The sequence below is a fragment of the Nylanderia fulva genome, unplaced genomic scaffold (assembly GCF_048542155.1).
Source record: "Nylanderia fulva isolate GAGA-0341 unplaced genomic scaffold, ASM4854215v1 Scaffold385, whole genome shotgun sequence".
Lineage (NCBI taxonomy): Eukaryota > Metazoa > Arthropoda > Insecta > Hymenoptera > Formicidae > Nylanderia > Nylanderia fulva.
The window spans coordinates 30616-48579 of NW_028190461.1; the positions used below are offsets into that span (position 1 = coordinate 30616).

The 17964-nt window shown below is 39.8% G+C and overlaps 3 protein-coding genes across 3 annotated transcripts; 2 read left to right on the forward strand and 1 right to left on the reverse strand.

Moving 5' to 3' along the window:
• Positions 1–1095: 1095 nt before the first annotated feature.
• On the reverse strand, positions 1096–2166 carry LOC146722004 (uncharacterized). The gene has a single exon (XM_085485671.1). The coding sequence runs from the start codon at positions 2164–2166 to the stop codon at positions 1096–1098; it is 1071 nt and encodes a 356-aa protein (XP_085341797.1).
• Positions 2167–6978: 4812 nt separating this feature from the next.
• On the forward strand, positions 6979–7998 carry LOC146722005 (uncharacterized). Its single transcript, XM_085485673.1, has 2 exons — positions 6979–7239; positions 7377–7998. Exons 1-2 carry the CDS (start codon positions 7184–7186, stop codon positions 7942–7944), a joined length of 624 nt encoding a protein of 207 aa, XP_085341799.1. The 5' UTR covers positions 6979–7183; the 3' UTR covers positions 7945–7998.
• Positions 7999–15119: 7121 nt separating this feature from the next.
• On the forward strand, positions 15120–16510 carry LOC146722006 (uncharacterized). The gene is given in 2 exon segments (XM_085485674.1): positions 15120–16260; positions 16263–16510. Coding segments are annotated over 2 exon segments (1245 nt in total). The 5' UTR covers positions 15120–15171; the 3' UTR covers positions 16419–16510.
• Positions 16511–17964: the final 1454 nt, after the last annotated feature.

The following is a 17964-nucleotide window of genomic DNA, read 5'->3' on the forward strand; positions in this document are numbered from 1 at the left end:
ACTATTCATTCTCGTTCGTTCACGTTGTTTCGGGGTTCGTTCACGTTGTTTCGGGGTTGTTTCGGGGTTCGTTCACGTTCGTTCACGTTCGTTCACGTTGTTTCGGGGTTGTTTCGGGGTTTGTTCACGTTCGTTCACGTTGTTTCGGGGTTCGTTCACGTTGTTTCGGGGTTCGTTCACGTTGTTTCGGGGTTCGTTCACGTTGTTTCGGGGTTGTTTCGGGGTTCGTTCACGTTGTTTCGGGGTTGTTTCGGGGTTCGTTCACGTTGTTTCGGGGTTCTTTCGGGTTAGGTAGTCGTTATAGCGTTGTTCACTCCCGTCCTTGACCCATTCGAAAATCGTCTTTGACTCGTTTGCAGCCTTTTTCGCAGTCGTTTCTGATCCGTTCGCAACCGCTTTTGAATCGATCGTAACCATCCCTGACCTGTTCGCAACCCTTACTGAGTTGGTGATAGCCTTGTATGTAACCTTTAAGGATTTGTTCGTAGCCTCGTTCGCAACCCTGTTTGACATGATCGTAACCTCGATCGTAGCGGTCGCGTTCACCACCGTTTCCAGGTTGTTCACAGCTGCTTCCGGGTCGGTCACTGCTGCTTCCGGGTCGGTCACTGATACCACTCATTGTTGTTGTTTTGGTAGCACGTCGATCGTAACCACTTTTTCTAGACGTTTGTTTGATGGACGTTTCCGAGCCAACCGCTCATTAGATGTCTGAGGTAGTGTTTGGTGCACGCAAAAGTTCTTTTATCGCAGTCTCCAACGCTCGTACATCCTTCTCTAACGCAGCCAGCTTCTCATCTAACTCTTTCTGTTGGATCATCAATGTTTTAAAGCACTCTTCCAGGTACAATTTGTTGACGGCATCGGTATCCGCCTCAGGTTGCGCTACACGGCGAATCTTGCGCGATCTCGCGTCATAATCTGTAGCGACGCGACATAGAGCGTTTTTACGCACACATCTTCTCATCAATGTGTGCCAATGATCGCCGGTTGTATCAATTCTCCTCTCGAATAATCCAAATTTATTGATAGACATTTTTGCAATGCTTTGTAGAGTGTCACGCGATAGACTGAATAGATTGTCGGAACCCTTGTTTAATTTATAATAATGCCCGCTTCCCGCAGTTCCTCGATTATCGACAGGATCTCGTTGTCATGCGCGTTGTTGCCAGCTTGGCGCGAAGCATCGAGCAATCGTAGGCGATCCACTAGCTCGTTGGGGTCGTCCCAGTGCACGTAATCAATCTTATTGTCGGTTAGCGTCATAGCGCGAGGCATTCCAGTGCCAGATTTTGGGCTCTCCACCCGCGTCAACGGTGCGATTATATATTTGTACTTGTCCCCCTTGCTACCCTTCACACGACCTTGCGCATCAAAATTGCGTTTATGCACGTTTGTCGCCAATAATATGTGCTTGTATTTTTGCAAATCGTCCTCCTGGTAATCGGGTCTTTTCTTGAAGATCAACTCGTACAATTCGGGCGTTCCAATGTACCGCGTGTCGCCTATGATTATATTGTCATCTTTGTCAATCGCGAATCGCTTGCTGCCGAGCCGCATTTCATTCTCGTCGAAATAGACTCCGTATACATTATCAATTTCTTTCTTCTCATCAGCACCGAGAAGAGCGTCCATGTATTCTCGTCCTAATGGCCCCAAATTCTTTCGCATCATTTGTCGACCTTCCGGCGATCTTAACCAGTGTCGAAGGGGTATTTCGGACAGGTTACGCGTGGTTTCCAAAACATTTTCGTCTACGAGCACTTTGGGTATCACAGGTTGTGCGCTTATCGGTGTAGATGTTGTCGGCAGTGAAGCGTCCAATGGCTTCGAAATATCATATTTTCTCTTTTTCAATTCCTCCTCTTTATATCGCTTGATAATTTTATGTTTTCTCTTTTTCGGTGTCTCCCCCTCATACCGTGTCTCGATCTTCACACCGTCGTCGTCGTCGTCGTCGTCGGTGTTAGGCTCGTTTTTCACCGAAATCGTCGCGTTGTCGACAATCTTTTGTAGCGGCTCGATAATAGGTTTAAAGTGAGTCTTGACGGCGATATCATCATCGATCTTTCCGGTCTTCAGAGCGCGGTGTTTCTTGCGGATCGATTCGGCCGTCTTCGCAATCTCCATGGCAACCTTTTCACGCTCGCGAATATTATCAGCCATCCTAAACTCTAGAGAGTGCTGTCGACGACTAATGGCTCCGCGGTATCGCGAACTCGTTAAATCCTTTTCTGTATCGCCCGTTCGTAAGCGAGCTGTCCTTGTCTATCACTAGAAATCCATACTTTTGTTGCCAACATGTACGACATAACTCCCCGAAATCCTCTTACGACATGTCGGTATTCACGTGATCGTTGTACACGTGCTTCAAATTGGTGGCGTCCTGTTTAAATAGGATTAGCAGGTTCGCGTTGTCGCGTATAAGATGTTTCGGTATTCTCGCGTATGTCTGACAGAGATAGAAGCAGTCGATGTTCGAGTGGCGTCCCATTGAGAAGTACTCTCTTATCGTATCTTGCTTGTCGCATGCCACGTCATCAAAGACAAAAATTGAATTTGGACATGCCTCGCTCGGTGGAATGACGTCACTGTTATTTGAGAATGTAAAGTAGCCGATTTCGTCAATCGACGTCAATAAATCTTCCAAATAGCGATATTTCGGCTGTTGCAGCGATTTCGAGTACACGTACACGTTCTCGAAACGCACACCGTGCGGACTTTCCAGCAGGCTTATCAACACGTTGGTTTTACCACAATTCGAGGGGCCGCAAACGATCGCGCGTATAGTTGTCGGTAGCATCGTACCGTGTTTGCGCACACCTTCGTTCACGCTGCAGCGTACTCTGTCGTCGTAATTCATCACTCGTATCGTCAGAGGTTGTCGCACGAATTTCATTTTCTCACTCCCGATTTGACCTCCAACGTCCGCCTATTTATAGCTGCGCGGACTCGCGCTTTGCTCAGTATCGTCTAGAGATTGCGGCGGATGTCAACGAAAATAGGCACAGGTGTATTAAATCGTGCGATAAACGCACTTCCGGTCGAGCTTCATATCCCCGGCTATCAATTTTGCGGCCCGGGAACTCGTTTGGAAAAGCGATTGGCTAGAGGTGATCAAGGCGTCAACCCATTGGACGCGGCGTGTCGTGAACACGATATAGCGTACTCTCGGAGCAGCGAACTCACCGAGAGACACGCGGCGGATAAGGTACTCGCCGAGAAAGCGAAAACTCGCATCGTCGCGAAAAACTCGAGTCTCGGTGAGAGAGCCGCGGCCGCAGTTGTCTGGGCAGCGATGAAAGCCAAGATGAAGCTCGGCATGGGCTTGAAGAAGAGGACGAAGAAGAGGAGGAGGAGGGTACTTTCAGCAGCGAAACGAGGCGGATTTTTGCCGATTTTACCAATGCTGGGCGCACTCGGATCCCTGGTTGGCGGAGCGGCTGGCGTAGCAAAAGCGGTAAACGACAATAAAGCCGCGCAACGTCAGTTGCAAGAGATACTACGCCACAATCGCGCCATGGAAGGCCGCGGACTGTATCTCGCCCCTTACAAATATGGACGAGGAGCGAGGAAAAAGAAAACGTCAAAAAAACGTTAAAAATGCCGCAAGGTGTAACTACAAATGTGCAATTGCTACAACTTGCAAAACGTATGCACATTCCATATTTTAAAGGTGTATTTATGCGCAATAATTTACCGATAAATGGCGCGCGAGAAAATGAGAGCGGTATCGTCAATCTGGACAGCACAGACGGTCCTGGCACTCATTGGGTGGCGTATGCAAAAAGGGGAAATCGCGCAATCTATTTCGACAGTTTTGGCAATCTTCGACCACCCGAGAAATTGGTGCGATATTTAAACGTGCCGAAATTGGAATACAATTACACCTCTTATCAAACGTATGATCAGAGTATCTGTGGACAATTGTGCTTGCAGTTTCTCCGAGAGATTGAATTTTAGTTCAACTTGCAGCGAATTTAAAGACTGACATTGCGCTATTTAACTCAGTTTTGTCAACATGTCGCTAACACTAACATTGACTGGGAAGAGTAGCGTCCTCGCGGCGACCTACTTTCCGCCCATAGATTTAAGCGACGCGGACTACGAGCTTGGTCTGACGGATTTTGAAACTTATCACACTATATCGAATGTGAATTCCTCGAATAATAAATTTTACTACGGCAAAGACGATGCGGAAATTACGATTCCCGAGGGATCGTACGAGCTGCAAGCGATACATGAATTTTTGAAACGCGCACTTTCCCGAAAACATAATGCTGTTAGCGATAAAGGTGTCGACGATGAAGATTACCCAATCGTGCTCCGCGCTAATTACAATACGATGAGAAGCGAGATCAAGTGTGCCTACAGAATAAACTTTAGCATGCCCAACAACATTGGATCGCTGCTGGGATTCTCGAATCGTATACTGCAACCGCAAAAATGGCACAAATCGAACATGGCGATTAATATTATCAACGTGAACATTATCCGCATAGAGTGTAACGTGACCGCGGGTGCATACTGCAACGATAAACTCGTTCACACGATACACGAATTTTCACCGAGGGTACCACCAGGATATAAGATATCGGAAACGCCGGCGCAGATCATTTACCTGCCGGTCTTCGTACGGAGCATTACTGATTTAGTGTTACGCGTTACTGACCAGGAGGGACGATTGCTCGATTTTCGAGGTGAAGAGATAACAATTAGATTGCACGTACGACGGCGGGCCACCCTCGTGCAACGGGATGCTCGTGTTGAATAAAGACACGAAGAACACAATCAGGCCAGCAACAACATCATTCGCTAATACCAAATCAACCGCGAAGAAGAGACTCACTTCGTCAAACGTTGCGTTTTTACAATCTTTGGGATTTGCGGTGCGCGCCATCTGAACAATGACTGAGATTCTCAACATCGAGGAAGAGCCAGTCTTTGACGATCGCATCGTCAAGATTGAGACTCACACATACAACCCGTTTGCCAACACAACATTTGGATACAGCGACGAGATAAGAATACCCATACAACAACAGGATTTATATACGTTGCCGTATGAGAGTTTCCTCTACATCGAGGGTGAACTGCGGATAACTCATCCAATTAAGGGATCCAATGTGATGCTGGGAAATAATTGCGTCGCATTCATGTTTGACGAAATTCGCTACGAGCTCGATGGTGTGGAGATTGATCGCAACAGGAATGTGGGAATAACAAGTCTGCTGAAAAAGTATGTGACAATGTCATCCGATAGAAGCGTGATTATGCGAAATGCAGGCTGGGATAGCCCGACTACTGTGAATGGATACTTTAATTTTTGCGTACCGCTGCACATGTTGCTGGGATTTTGCGAGGATTACAAACGCGTGGTTATTAATGCGCGTCATGAGTTGATCCTAATACGAGCGCGCAACGACAATAATTGTCTGTATGGAAATTCTGCACTGGAGCCTGTGATCAACATATTCAAGATACAATGGCGAATGCCACACGTGTTGTTGAGCGAGATTAAGAAGCTGTCGATGCTGCGCGCTCTGGAAAGCGGACGTTACCTCAGCATGGGTTTCCGCTCATGGGATCTATACGAATTTCCGCTATTGCAGCGTACGACCAAGCATTCGTGGGCCATTAAGACCGCGACTCAAATGGAGAAGCCGCGATATGTAATTTTTGCTCTGCAGACAGGGCGTAAAAATGTCATGTCCGAGGATACGAGTCGATTCGACAACTGTAAATTAACCAACGTGAAACTCTATCTGAACTCGGAATGTTATCCGTACGACGATATGAATCTGGATTTCGATAGAAACAGATGGTCGATTCTGTATGACACGTATGCGCGTTTCTGCAAAAATTATTACGGATACGAGTATCTCGAGCCGAGCCTCACCATCACACGGTTTTTACAAAACGGTCCGTTTGTGATTATCGATTGTTCTCGACAAAACGAATCGGTCAAGAGCGCAACGGTGGATGTGAGATTGGAATTTGAATGTAAGGAGAATATACCTAATAATACCACTGCGTACTGCCTCATCATGCACGATCGCGTGATCCAGTACAACCCGTTGACCAACGTTGTGCGCAAAATCACCTAAAAATGTTTACACAACTACGCGTGTGAGGGAGGGGGAGGAGGATACATAATCATAATGATGCGAGATGTCTGATGTTAGTGAAGTAATACCTCTCGACTGACTCACATCGAAGAGATCATGTCCGCACCAACGTTTGTCGACCTGCAAGGATTTATCCTAAACAAGCGATTTATCGTGAAGGAAGCGGCAATCCTGAGAAGAGGATATATCATGTCGCACTATTTCTTCGCATGCCCTGTGCCGTGGAGCGTGCTTATAAAGTCGGAAAGGCGCCAGGCCTCATGGATAACTCAGCATCATCACAGCTTGCAATGGGAGGATGGAAATGTTCCATACTGCATGGTTCAGCGCTTGATCACGGCAGCTATCAATGGCATAAATGAACAAGACGAGGAGGAAGACTCCTCTCTCGTGTATGTAAAAGGACTCGAAAAGCGAGAGTGGCTCGCCGAAATAGTGGACGATGCGTGCAGCGGTTTCATGATTGAGACCTTGGATGCCATATATGAAGATGTGCCTGCATTAAATAAATTAGATCCCACATATACTCTACGATGTAATAAACATGTAAAAAATTGCGCGTTACAAAATGTATTTAAATTATTCAATTGGTGGTCGGCTAATCGCGACGATCATCCGTTTTTTGAATAAACATATTATTTACATACTATTCTCTTTATTATTTTTCCTAACCATATATTTCTAAGAAATCCTTTTACCCCCACTACTTTTAAAAATTTCTCACGCAATCGTATTTCTAAGAATTCCTTTTACCCCCACTACTTTTAAAAATTTCTCACGCAATCGTATTTCTAAGAATTTCTTTTACCCCCACTACTTTTAAAAATTTGTCTTTCCCTCCAGATATATTTCTAAGAATCCCCCTCTCCTAATATTTTAAATATTTCTCTTTGTTCTTTCCCTCCAGATATATTTCTAAGAATCCCCTTCTCCTAATATTTTAAAAATGACCGTTACTCGATTATTAGTACCTTATTATACAATCAGTCTTTCGTCGACCGTTCTAACTGACGGTTCACTTTTTAATACCCTCGGTTCAAAGAAGCAGCAGCAGCATGAATTACTACTACATGCCGAGACATGAAGAAACGTGCGAGAAGAAATGCGACGAGTAAGTATAACTTTTTTGTATCTTTTATATTTTTAATTTTATTTTATATATTTTTTTTATATTCTATATTTTTTTATGAGTTATAATTTCTTTTTTTCCTAATTTAGTTTTAATTTTTTTTTCCGAATTTTTTACAGCGTTTCGCTGGAGCCTCGTGCGGTTCGTATACTTGGAAGACGATACGCATTGACGGCAACGGAATTCAAATTCCTCGAAATCGGCATCAGAGTGGATCCGCCGAGTTACGTGGAGATCGCCATAGGAGATCATCGGGGAAAACAGCTATTACTATCTCTCGAAACGTGGAAAGGACTCTACGAGCAACGCCACGCTATTCACAATTACCTGAACAATGACTCCTCCAACAACGATGTGTATAATTTCATAAGTGTCGGGCCGCTAACAGTGCGATTTCACAAGATAAACAGCACCAAGCTCATAAGTCTCGAATCAGCGGACGTGCGCATGATGATGGTCGAATCGACGTTACATCGTATGTTCGAGCTCGATTTATGTATCGAAATAATGTACGATCGATTGACGAGGCTCATCGCAACGGTTGATATCAAATATACTCAATTCTCCAATATTGCATCCACTGTAACGAATGCGAGAGAATTGTCGAATGCGATACGCGCTAGCAATGTCTTCAACATGCACCAACTTGTCGATTGCGAGCTGGTGGCTTTAGTTTTTAATATGTAATAAAACTACATAATTATGTATTAAATATAAGACGAATAAATACTTATATGTATATTATGGTGTACTTTATTTGCGCGCCACCCGTTACATATTTTGCGAGATATAATTATTGTGTCAAGGACAATGCATTCAGCGAGAAAAAAATCGATATTTTTATCTTACGAGATAAGACCATCCATGCTGCGGCAGAATCGATAATTTTATCTTACGAGGCGCATGCGACCATCTCATTAAGAGAGAAAGAAAACGGGCCGCAGCGCGAGAGAGAGATCGGATGCAGCATGCATTCAAGAGTGAGAGAGAGGGAAGTAGCGGCGGTATACGAGCTCTCCCGTCGGAGCGAGAGAGAGAGGTAGCGCGCGGCGGCGAGAGAGATCCAAGCCTGGATGTGGCGGCTCGGGCCTGCGGCGAGAGAGTCGGCGGCTCGGGCCTGCGGCGAGAGAGATTCGGCGGCTCGGGCCTGCGGCGAGAGAGATCCAAGCCTGGATGCAGCGGCGAGAGAGGCGACGGCGAGAGATGCGACGGTGAGAGATGCGACGGCGAGAGATGCGACGGCGAGAGATGCGACGGTGAACGAGAGAGATCCAAGCCTGGATTTTGCGAGAGAGATGTTGCGGCGAGGGATGTGAAGGAGAGGAGGAAAAACATTTTTTTTTTATTTTAATAAAATATATATATTTTATTCATTACTTTTTACATTAGTTTTTACATATTTTTTCTATAAGGAAAGAAGAAGGGAAACATTTTTTAAATTAATAAACATTTTATTAATATTTTTTTATTTAATATATTACCGCCGGCATTAGCATTACCCGAGGTGTACCGCGTGGAGGTTGCCAGTCGGATTTACACCTCATATGTCAGAGTATGTGCATGTGTGTATGCGTGTGTGTACTTGTACATGTGTTGCAGTAGAGATGAGGACCCCGCGGTTCGTCACTTCCGCGGTATTTAATGACTCCAAACCCTCTCTACTGTGTGTGTAAATAAAAAATAAAAAATAATATATGTAAAATATAAAAAAATATAAAAATATAAAAATATAAAAATATAAAAATATAAAATATAAAAAATATAAAAAAATATAAAAATATAAAAATATAAAATATAAAAAATATAAAAATATAAAAATATAAAAATATAAAAATATAAAATATAAAATATAAAAATATACGGTGACGGCGAGTGAGCAGCGAGAGAGAGAGAGATGTGGCGGCGGCTCGAGGTAGTGGCATCTACACATAGAAATATAATAACAATAATTTAATATTTTATAGATTTTTTTTTTTTTTGGTATTTTAATATACTTACAGCTCTGACGGGACAGTGAGAGAGAGGGGGGGGTCGCATCACGCACCGCTGTCATCGGACTCGACATCTGTGCATAGAAATATAATAATTTAATATTTTATATATTTTTTTGACATATTCTATATTTTTGACATATTATATATACTCACGTCCTTGACAGATTGGGCACAAGTTGGCCAGGAAGAATATGTATAATCTTTCCCGGCAATCCTCGCAACGCTGTTCGAGTACATTTATGTACCGCGATGTTGTGTGTTCCTCGACGGTCGTGATGCTTAGGAATCTGCCCCTGTTTCTCACGAAACAGCGAAAGCAGATCCTGATCATCCCCCATGGTGCGACGAACGCCATGACATACGACGCCACAGTGCATACCCTCGCTGTCTCGTCGAGGGATGCAGTGGCGCGTATGCCATACATCCGGGACCTGCACGACTCCCGGACAGCGTTGTCAGTATCGTACCCGTCGTCATTGTCATCTTCATCTTCATCGTCATCGTCATCGTCATCTTCATCGTCATTGTCATCGTCATCGTCATTGTCATCGTCATTGTCATCACCGTCTTCTTCAATGGGCACGATATCAACATCCATATCCTCAATGTCGTCCAATAGGATGTTCACCTCCCTGTCGTACACAGGGTCGTACACCGCACCATCACTGTCACTGTCGTCGTCGGAGATGGTTATAACTTCCATCTCGTCATCCGGGACGACGACCACCTCCATCTCGTCATCAGGGATGACCACCACCTTCATCTCTTCATCGTCGGAGATCACTACTTCCATGTCTTTCTCCATTTTTGCAAAAAAACAATTGATTCTCGAGTCACTTATTGCGCTGAAATGTCACCGTACTATGACCCGGCAGTGACATCGGTCCTCATTATATATCCCGGTCATCCCTTTGTTCATGCAATGATGCAATTATCTCCGAAAGATGATCTCCGACGAAACAAAAAATAGCGGCTGCTCAGTAGTTGTCTATCGACATGTTTACACCTTTCGCGAAGACATATCTACTCTCTCTCTCAGAACACGTTGATATCACATATGTTGTATACCTATTTTATCACAGAAAAGATAAATAGGCTGCCGACAAAAAAATCTGACGATGATGATGATGATGATGATGATGATGATGACGATGGTTCTCTCCTATCTGACTCCTCCATTTCTTGGTCAGAATCATTTTCGGATGATTGTGTTTTGCATGACACCGATGGTGAAGGCATGTCCATGTAGCCAAATTCATAGTTGTCCACAGTGAAATAATCGACACAATTTTTGTATCGACGTTGATAACATGCGACTCGCTTGTGTCGCTTAGACGTTCTGGTGCATTTAGATAAATCACCAGCCACTCTTACAATGTCTTCATGCGTTTCCAGGAACTGGGCTACACGTCTTGTATGCGGTTTTCGCACACCAAGTTCGCGATTTCGTACATATTGTACAATTGAAGTCACCGCTTCACGTTTATTACAAAACGGGTTATTTTTTTTTTTCATTGTGACAACATACCTCGAGATGTCTATACCATCTCTCAGCAGTCTTATAACACCCCTTCTCATGACACTCTGCATGATTTTGCGGTGCGCTCTCCATTTTTCAATGTCTATCACTTATTCGCACTTTTAACCTCAGCCTATTTTCGCTGACATTCGCTGCAATCCCTGATCATCGGTGCAGGACCGTCAATATGCGTTCGCATCCACGGCCGATTGTAGTGTTCGAGGCAGCGACGATATGTCTGAACCTCCGGATCCGTCTTAATGTGCTCCGGCAGTTTTTCCCACAAATGCTCTACTGAAATATCCGCACTTTTGCAGTAAAACAATCTTCGGAATATATTGCAACTGTTCGGCACTTAAACTGAGAATGTCGGAAGCACTTGATAGTATTACAAACATTCTGAATGAAGAGCGTGCGCTCGCCAGTGGTACTATGGCCCGGCAGCTGCATCGGTCCTCATTATATATCCCGATCATCCCTTTGTTCGTGGGGATGATGATGCAATTGTTAATTCGCGAGAAATATTTGTGTGATATCTTCGGAGAAAATTTAGATATCGCTGATAATTCTTAGAAATACATAGATAAGCCGCCCGTACCTTCTTCACCCCGTCGGATCGACACGCCGGATCGGATTAACATGTCGCAACCTGTACGGATCAACCCGCTTGATTGTCGGCGAACCTTTTGTTCTTAGTAATTCGCAGAATTATCTTATCAAACTTAGATATCCGATTGTCGGCGCTCGATCCAAGCTTGGATTTTGGATTTTGCGGCAGCCATTCGCAGAATTTTTATCTTATCAAATTTAGATGAAGAAACGCAACCCCCTTGATTGTCGGTGCTCGGGATCCAAGCTTGGATTTGGATTTGGATTTTGCGGCAGCCATTCGCAGAATTTTTATCTTATCTTCGGAGAAAATTTATGAAAACTTTGATACCGCTCAAGCTTATCTTTGATACCTTACAAAGACGCCGCTTATCTTTGATACCTTACAAAGACGCCGCTTATCTTGGATTCGAAAACTTAGCTTATCTTATCTTGGATTTTCGGAGAAAATTTATGAAAACTTTGATACCGCTCAAGCTTATCTTTGATACCTTACAAAGACGCCGCTTATCTTTGATACCTTACAAAGACGCCGCTTATCTTATCTTGGATTTTCGGAGAAAATTTATGAAAACTTTGATACCGCTCAAAGACGCCGCTTATCTTATCTTATCTTGTTTATGAACATATCAAGTAACATGATCCCCTTATCTTATCTTGTTTATAAATATATCAGGTAACATGATCCCCTTATCAGGTTATCTGATATGTTTATAAACAAAGATAAGCTTATCTACTGATAAGACCCCCTCCCCCCGCGTGACGTCACCCCCCTCGCCCCGGTTCCCCCCCGCCCCTCACCCCCCCTCATTGCCCCTGGTCTAGAACTCTCCTAGTATACCTACTATTAAACATATCAATATAAAGACATACAATTCTATTGTACATGGGTTTGCAATGTAGGATTCTACATAAGTTTGCAATGGATAATTTTTAATACAATTCTACATGGGTTTGCAATGGTTAATTTTTCATAGGATTCTACATGGGTTTGCAATGGTTAATTTTTCATAGGATTCTACATAGGTTTGCAATGGGTACGATTCTACATGGGTTTGCAATGGTTAATTTTGCCTAGGATTCTACATGGGTTTGCAATGATTAATTTTTGTTAATGGCGTGCCCTTAACTGGTCGCCTTTTTTTACCTTTTTTTAAAGGTGAGTTTTTAGAGATTATATCATTCATTTTTGTATATTTTTATGACCGGAATAGAACAATTATTAAACATGTTTATCTAAACTTCTTTGCTTAAAATGATGTGTACAATCATATCCTAGAATCCTGATCATTCCTCCTAAAGCACCCTATTTATATAAATTTACCCATATGTGTGTGTGTGTGTGTGTGTACTAATGTCGAGCATTTTTTATACATTTTCTATTAAATTTAGATAAAAGTTGCAGGATTTCGAAAAAGAAAAAGTTGACACAGACTTTTTCCTAAACGGCGATTTTCAAGGTTATTTAAAGGTCACTTATATTTTCAAAATAGAATTACCTTAATTTTTCTCATATAAATCGATTCCTCGCAATATTTACTATAAAAAGTTGTAAAGGTATAATTTTTATGTATCTACATATAATCTTACATAAACTTCGAAATATTACAAATATTTTATTTTATGAAATATTTCAGTTTATGTTAAATTATGTTAACTATCTTTTAAATTATTCACTTTTAGCCATCTGACCCTTACAACCTTTTATAGTGAATATTGCAACAAATTGGTTTATATATATAATATATATATAACATCAGTTATTATTAATTGATGTTTACATTTATTTTTAGACTTGCTAGAGCTCAAATGCTCCACATTTTTTGCAAAAACTGTTTATTCTACAGATTTCAAATATGCTTTTAAATGATGATTGAATATTTCCTTTTTTTAATTATTTTTATTATTATTTTTCAATCTCAATCAACTTTTATAACTTTATGCCAGCACGATACAAATACATGTGTCTTTATTTTTTTTATTATTTTCATTATTATTTTTCAATCTCAATCAACTTCTATAACCTTATGCCAGCAGGATACAAATACATGTATGTCTTTATTATTGTATCAACTCTTGTCTTTTCCATGTAACCATGTCTTCATAGTTTGAATTATCCCTTCATCTTCTCAATCTTTCGCAGAGATTTAATTAATTAAATACACTTCACACGAAATAAAGTTTGCTGGAAGATATACAGCAAACGATAACTGTAAAAACATGATTACGTGGAAAGAACAAGAGTTGGTACAGTAAAGGCAAGTAAGTAAGTACATGTAATGTATCGTATTGGCATAACGCTATATCCGCGGAGCAGATAATGTGGCTGTAGAGGTAGCCTGCAGTGCAGCTAATGTGGACGTAGATGTTGATTGAGATAATTGTCTAATATAAAATAGAATTTAAAAATTTAGTTTAAAAAGCTGTTGCATATATAAATAAAGTTTATTTTTTCTAAATTTGGAATATGTTTAATTAATTAATTTTTTAAGTCTATGTTTAATAAATTTTTTAAGTCTGTATTCAATAATTTTATTCATTTGATAAATACATGTATGTCTTTATTTTGATATGTTTAATATAATTAGAAATTCATTATTAATTAGATATGTAAACTATAAATTCATATATAATATTTGAAAATATATGTGAATATTTAAATTTTTATTTTCTCCTTCCTCTCCTTCAATCTCTTTAATATCAATATGTGTATGTGTGTACACGCGCGCACATTTGTACGTATTTATTTAATTATTGGATAGTTGAGAGTATTTAATTGATAAAAAATTATGACAATAATAATCCTTGTTTTTTTTTCTTATTATTTACTCAGATTTTTTTGTCTATCTTATAAGATAAACACTTTAGAGATTGAATATTTCAAGTAAACTAATTGTAAGTAAATTTCACATTAATGCATATAGATGTTTAATCATGAATGTACTAAATAAGTACACAAGACGAACAGTGAGTGAGTGAGTGAGAATGAGAGAGTGTGTGTGTGTGTGTGTGAGAGAGAGAGAGAGAGAGAGAGAGAGAGAGAGAGAGAGAGAGAGAGAGAGAGAGAGTTAGCCAACATAACCCCGCACGCTGCCGATATGGCGGAGCGCCACTATCGCCATCTGTTGTAAAACGTGCGAGATGGACAAAATTACCACTACATGCATCTTGCATGTGTTGTGTACGTGTAATATATGTGTGCGCATGTGTTGTATACGTGTGAATACGTGTAGCACGATACTACTATGCATGCGTGGTCGATGATGATAATGATGATGATAATGATGATAATGATGATAATGATGACGGGGACGTTTCTTAATAGAAACTTTTCATATTTCGACTTTGCATTTATATATCTCTGCTTACAAATCACGTAGAGCAGAAATAAAGACACTTTTATTATATAATTCGAACTCAATCTATCGATTAAGTCTAGTATAAACTCGATTGCTTCAGCCATTATTGAGGATTCGAAATATTATAAAGACTCAAATGTCCGACTCGCGTTAAGATACACGGTGTCTCCGCTACGCCCTTAACTGGTCGCGAGACACTACCGTGTCTCTTGATAATGGAAAAAAATATAACGCATCTTTTGATTTTCCTCATCTGGTAAAAAGATTGGCAAGTTTTCTTAGAACGCACAAAAACATTTATTGTGATGGAAAAATAATCGCATCGTATTCAGATTTTGAAATGACTTGGTATATTGACAATGCCACAAAAAGAGGCTCAAATTTATTATCCCATATAACAGAAGCACATATTCGTCCAAATAATTTCGAAGCGATGAATGTTAAAAGAGCTTTTCAATTATTTAGTCACACATTTGCAGCTGCAATAAGAACAGCTGGTAATGCAAAAGAATTAAATACGAGTACGTGGGAAGCTACAGCTGACTTTGCAACACGCTTAAATAATATTATTGATGCTTGTAACAGTTACAGCCTTAATATTACATTTGGCGGAAAACGACCATTATCCTTCAGAAATTCAGATATTGAAAATCTGTTAACAGATTCTATCGAATGGTGCTCAAGATGGTCAAAATCGGCGGAAAATCTAGTTCAAATTCCTTGTTTCAAAGGTTTTCCATTAACTATACGAGCTATTCTTGCAACTTATAAAAAACTTGCAAATCAATACGAAGGATTTGAACTTGCGACAGGATTGTGTAATCAGGATTCTGTCGAACATTTGTTTTCTAAATTGAGACAACGCGGAGGTTTTAATCCAAATCCAACCGCAAGAATGATCCGATTATCTATCAGACATATACTTTCCACAGGATATATTCAGACTAGCGACAAGGGCAATGTTCAATGTACAGAAGGTGTAACTCTTATTAATCGACCAAGTCGACTTGTTAAGACAATAGAAAATGTCATGAATACGAGCAATGCGACTATAGAATATATTGAACATGAAAGTGAATTGCTTGACGAAGATGTTAGAATTCTTCTCGAAGAATATAATATCGAACAAATTGATAATATAAATCCGATTGATAGCAATTACGATGAAAATGCCATTGCATTTTTTGCCGGATTTGTGGCACGGCGAAGTATTGCTAAAAGTAACTGTGACGATTGCCGCAACGCAATGATGAAAACACCAATGGATGAACCTGCAGCAAATGAAAAATATATAGAATTTCGTGAATATCCAAATACAGATGAAGATGCTCCAACAGTAACAAAATTAGTACGACCAACAACTCTATACACAAATATTACTAAAACGCAATTAATGGCGTTTAATTGTACATGGCAAAGCCATTGGTCATCCACACAGATGCTTGAAAAAATAGTGACGGAATGTGTACATGCAACGAATCAAATTCATCCAGATTGGTTAGATAAAAATAACGAATGTTATGTAAATAACATAAAATGTATAAAATAACGAATCATCGGATGCAAGCATTAAAATACATGATTACTGTAAAACTATATTCCCGTACGAGATATAACAATCGTACTGCCAAAGTAGCTAGTGCATCATACAAAAAAGTTAAGAGATTTATAAATAAATAAAAGTATATATAAGAAAAGTAAAAAATAAAGGATACTAAATGTAAGATCATCTTGAGCACTATTATATTAATTACAAATAAGAAAAAAATGATATGAAGAAAGAAAAACCACAAAGGTCTATAATAATATCATTATTAATAATTCATTAAAAAAAAAATATTTAAGAATTTTATATAAAATTTATTTAATAAATTTTATAAATATTTTATACATTTATTTATTAAATATTTTATATTTATATTTATTTTATATTATTTTATTATTAATTAATAGTAATTAATATTAATATATACATCTTATATTATTTTATATATATATAATAATATATTAATATTTATTAATATAAGAGTTTTAACAAGGCTCTGCAATATAAATATAAATTTAACGTATAAGACGGGCAACAAGAGCCAAATCGCGGATGACAATGCGTTATCCTAACGAAACTAAATAATTTTCCGTTAGAATTAAATACCGGTGCACAAGGCACCAAATTTTACTTGGACACGGCCAAGATTTTAAAATATGAAATAATCTCATATTTGAGATTTAATTTCAATACCCCCTTTAACCCCCCTACGGAAAATAAATAAATGAATGCAAGAGAAAAATATAGATCCGAAAATCGCTGAATCGGGAATCGAACCCGAGACCTTTCGCTTGCCGGGCGACTGCTCTTCCAGCTGAGCTATTCAGATCCTTTCGATTCTATACTTTTCTCTGTTATATATATTAATGTTGGTAAACAAACGCATTTTTAAGCCAGCGTGTATCAATATAAGAGTTTTAACAAGGCTCTGTAATATAAATATAAATTTAACGTATAAGACGGGCAACAAGAGCCAAATCGCGGATGACAATGCGTTATCCTAACGAAACTAAATAATTTTCCGTTAGAATTAAATACCGGTGCACAAGGCACCAAATTTTACTTGGACACGGCCAAGATTTTAAAATATGAAATAATCTCATATTTGAGATTTAATTTCAATACCCCCTTTAACCCCCCTACGGAAAATAAATAAATGAATGCAAGAGAAAAATATAGATAGATTTATATTACAGAGCCTTGTTAAAACTCTTATATTGATACACGCTGGCTTAAAAATGCGTTTGTTTACCAACATTAATATATATAACAGAGAAAAGTATAGAATCGAAAGGATCTGAATAGCTCAGCTGGAAGAGCAGTCGCCCGGCAAGCGAAAGGTCTCGGGTTCGATTCCCGATTCAGCGATTTTCGGATCTATATTTTTCTCTTGCATTCATTTATTTATTTTCCGTAGGGGGGTTAAAGGGGGTATTGAAATTAAATCTCAAATATGAGATTATTTCATATTTTAAAATCTTGGCCGTGTCCAAGTAAAATTTGGTGCCTTGTGCACCGGTATTTAATTCTAACGGAAAATGATTTAGTTTCGTTAGGATAACGCATTGTCATCCGCGATTTGGCTCTTGTTGCCCGTCTTATACGTTAAATTTATATTTATATTACAGAGCCTTGTTAAAACTCTTATATTGATACACGCTGGCTTAAAAATGCGTTTGT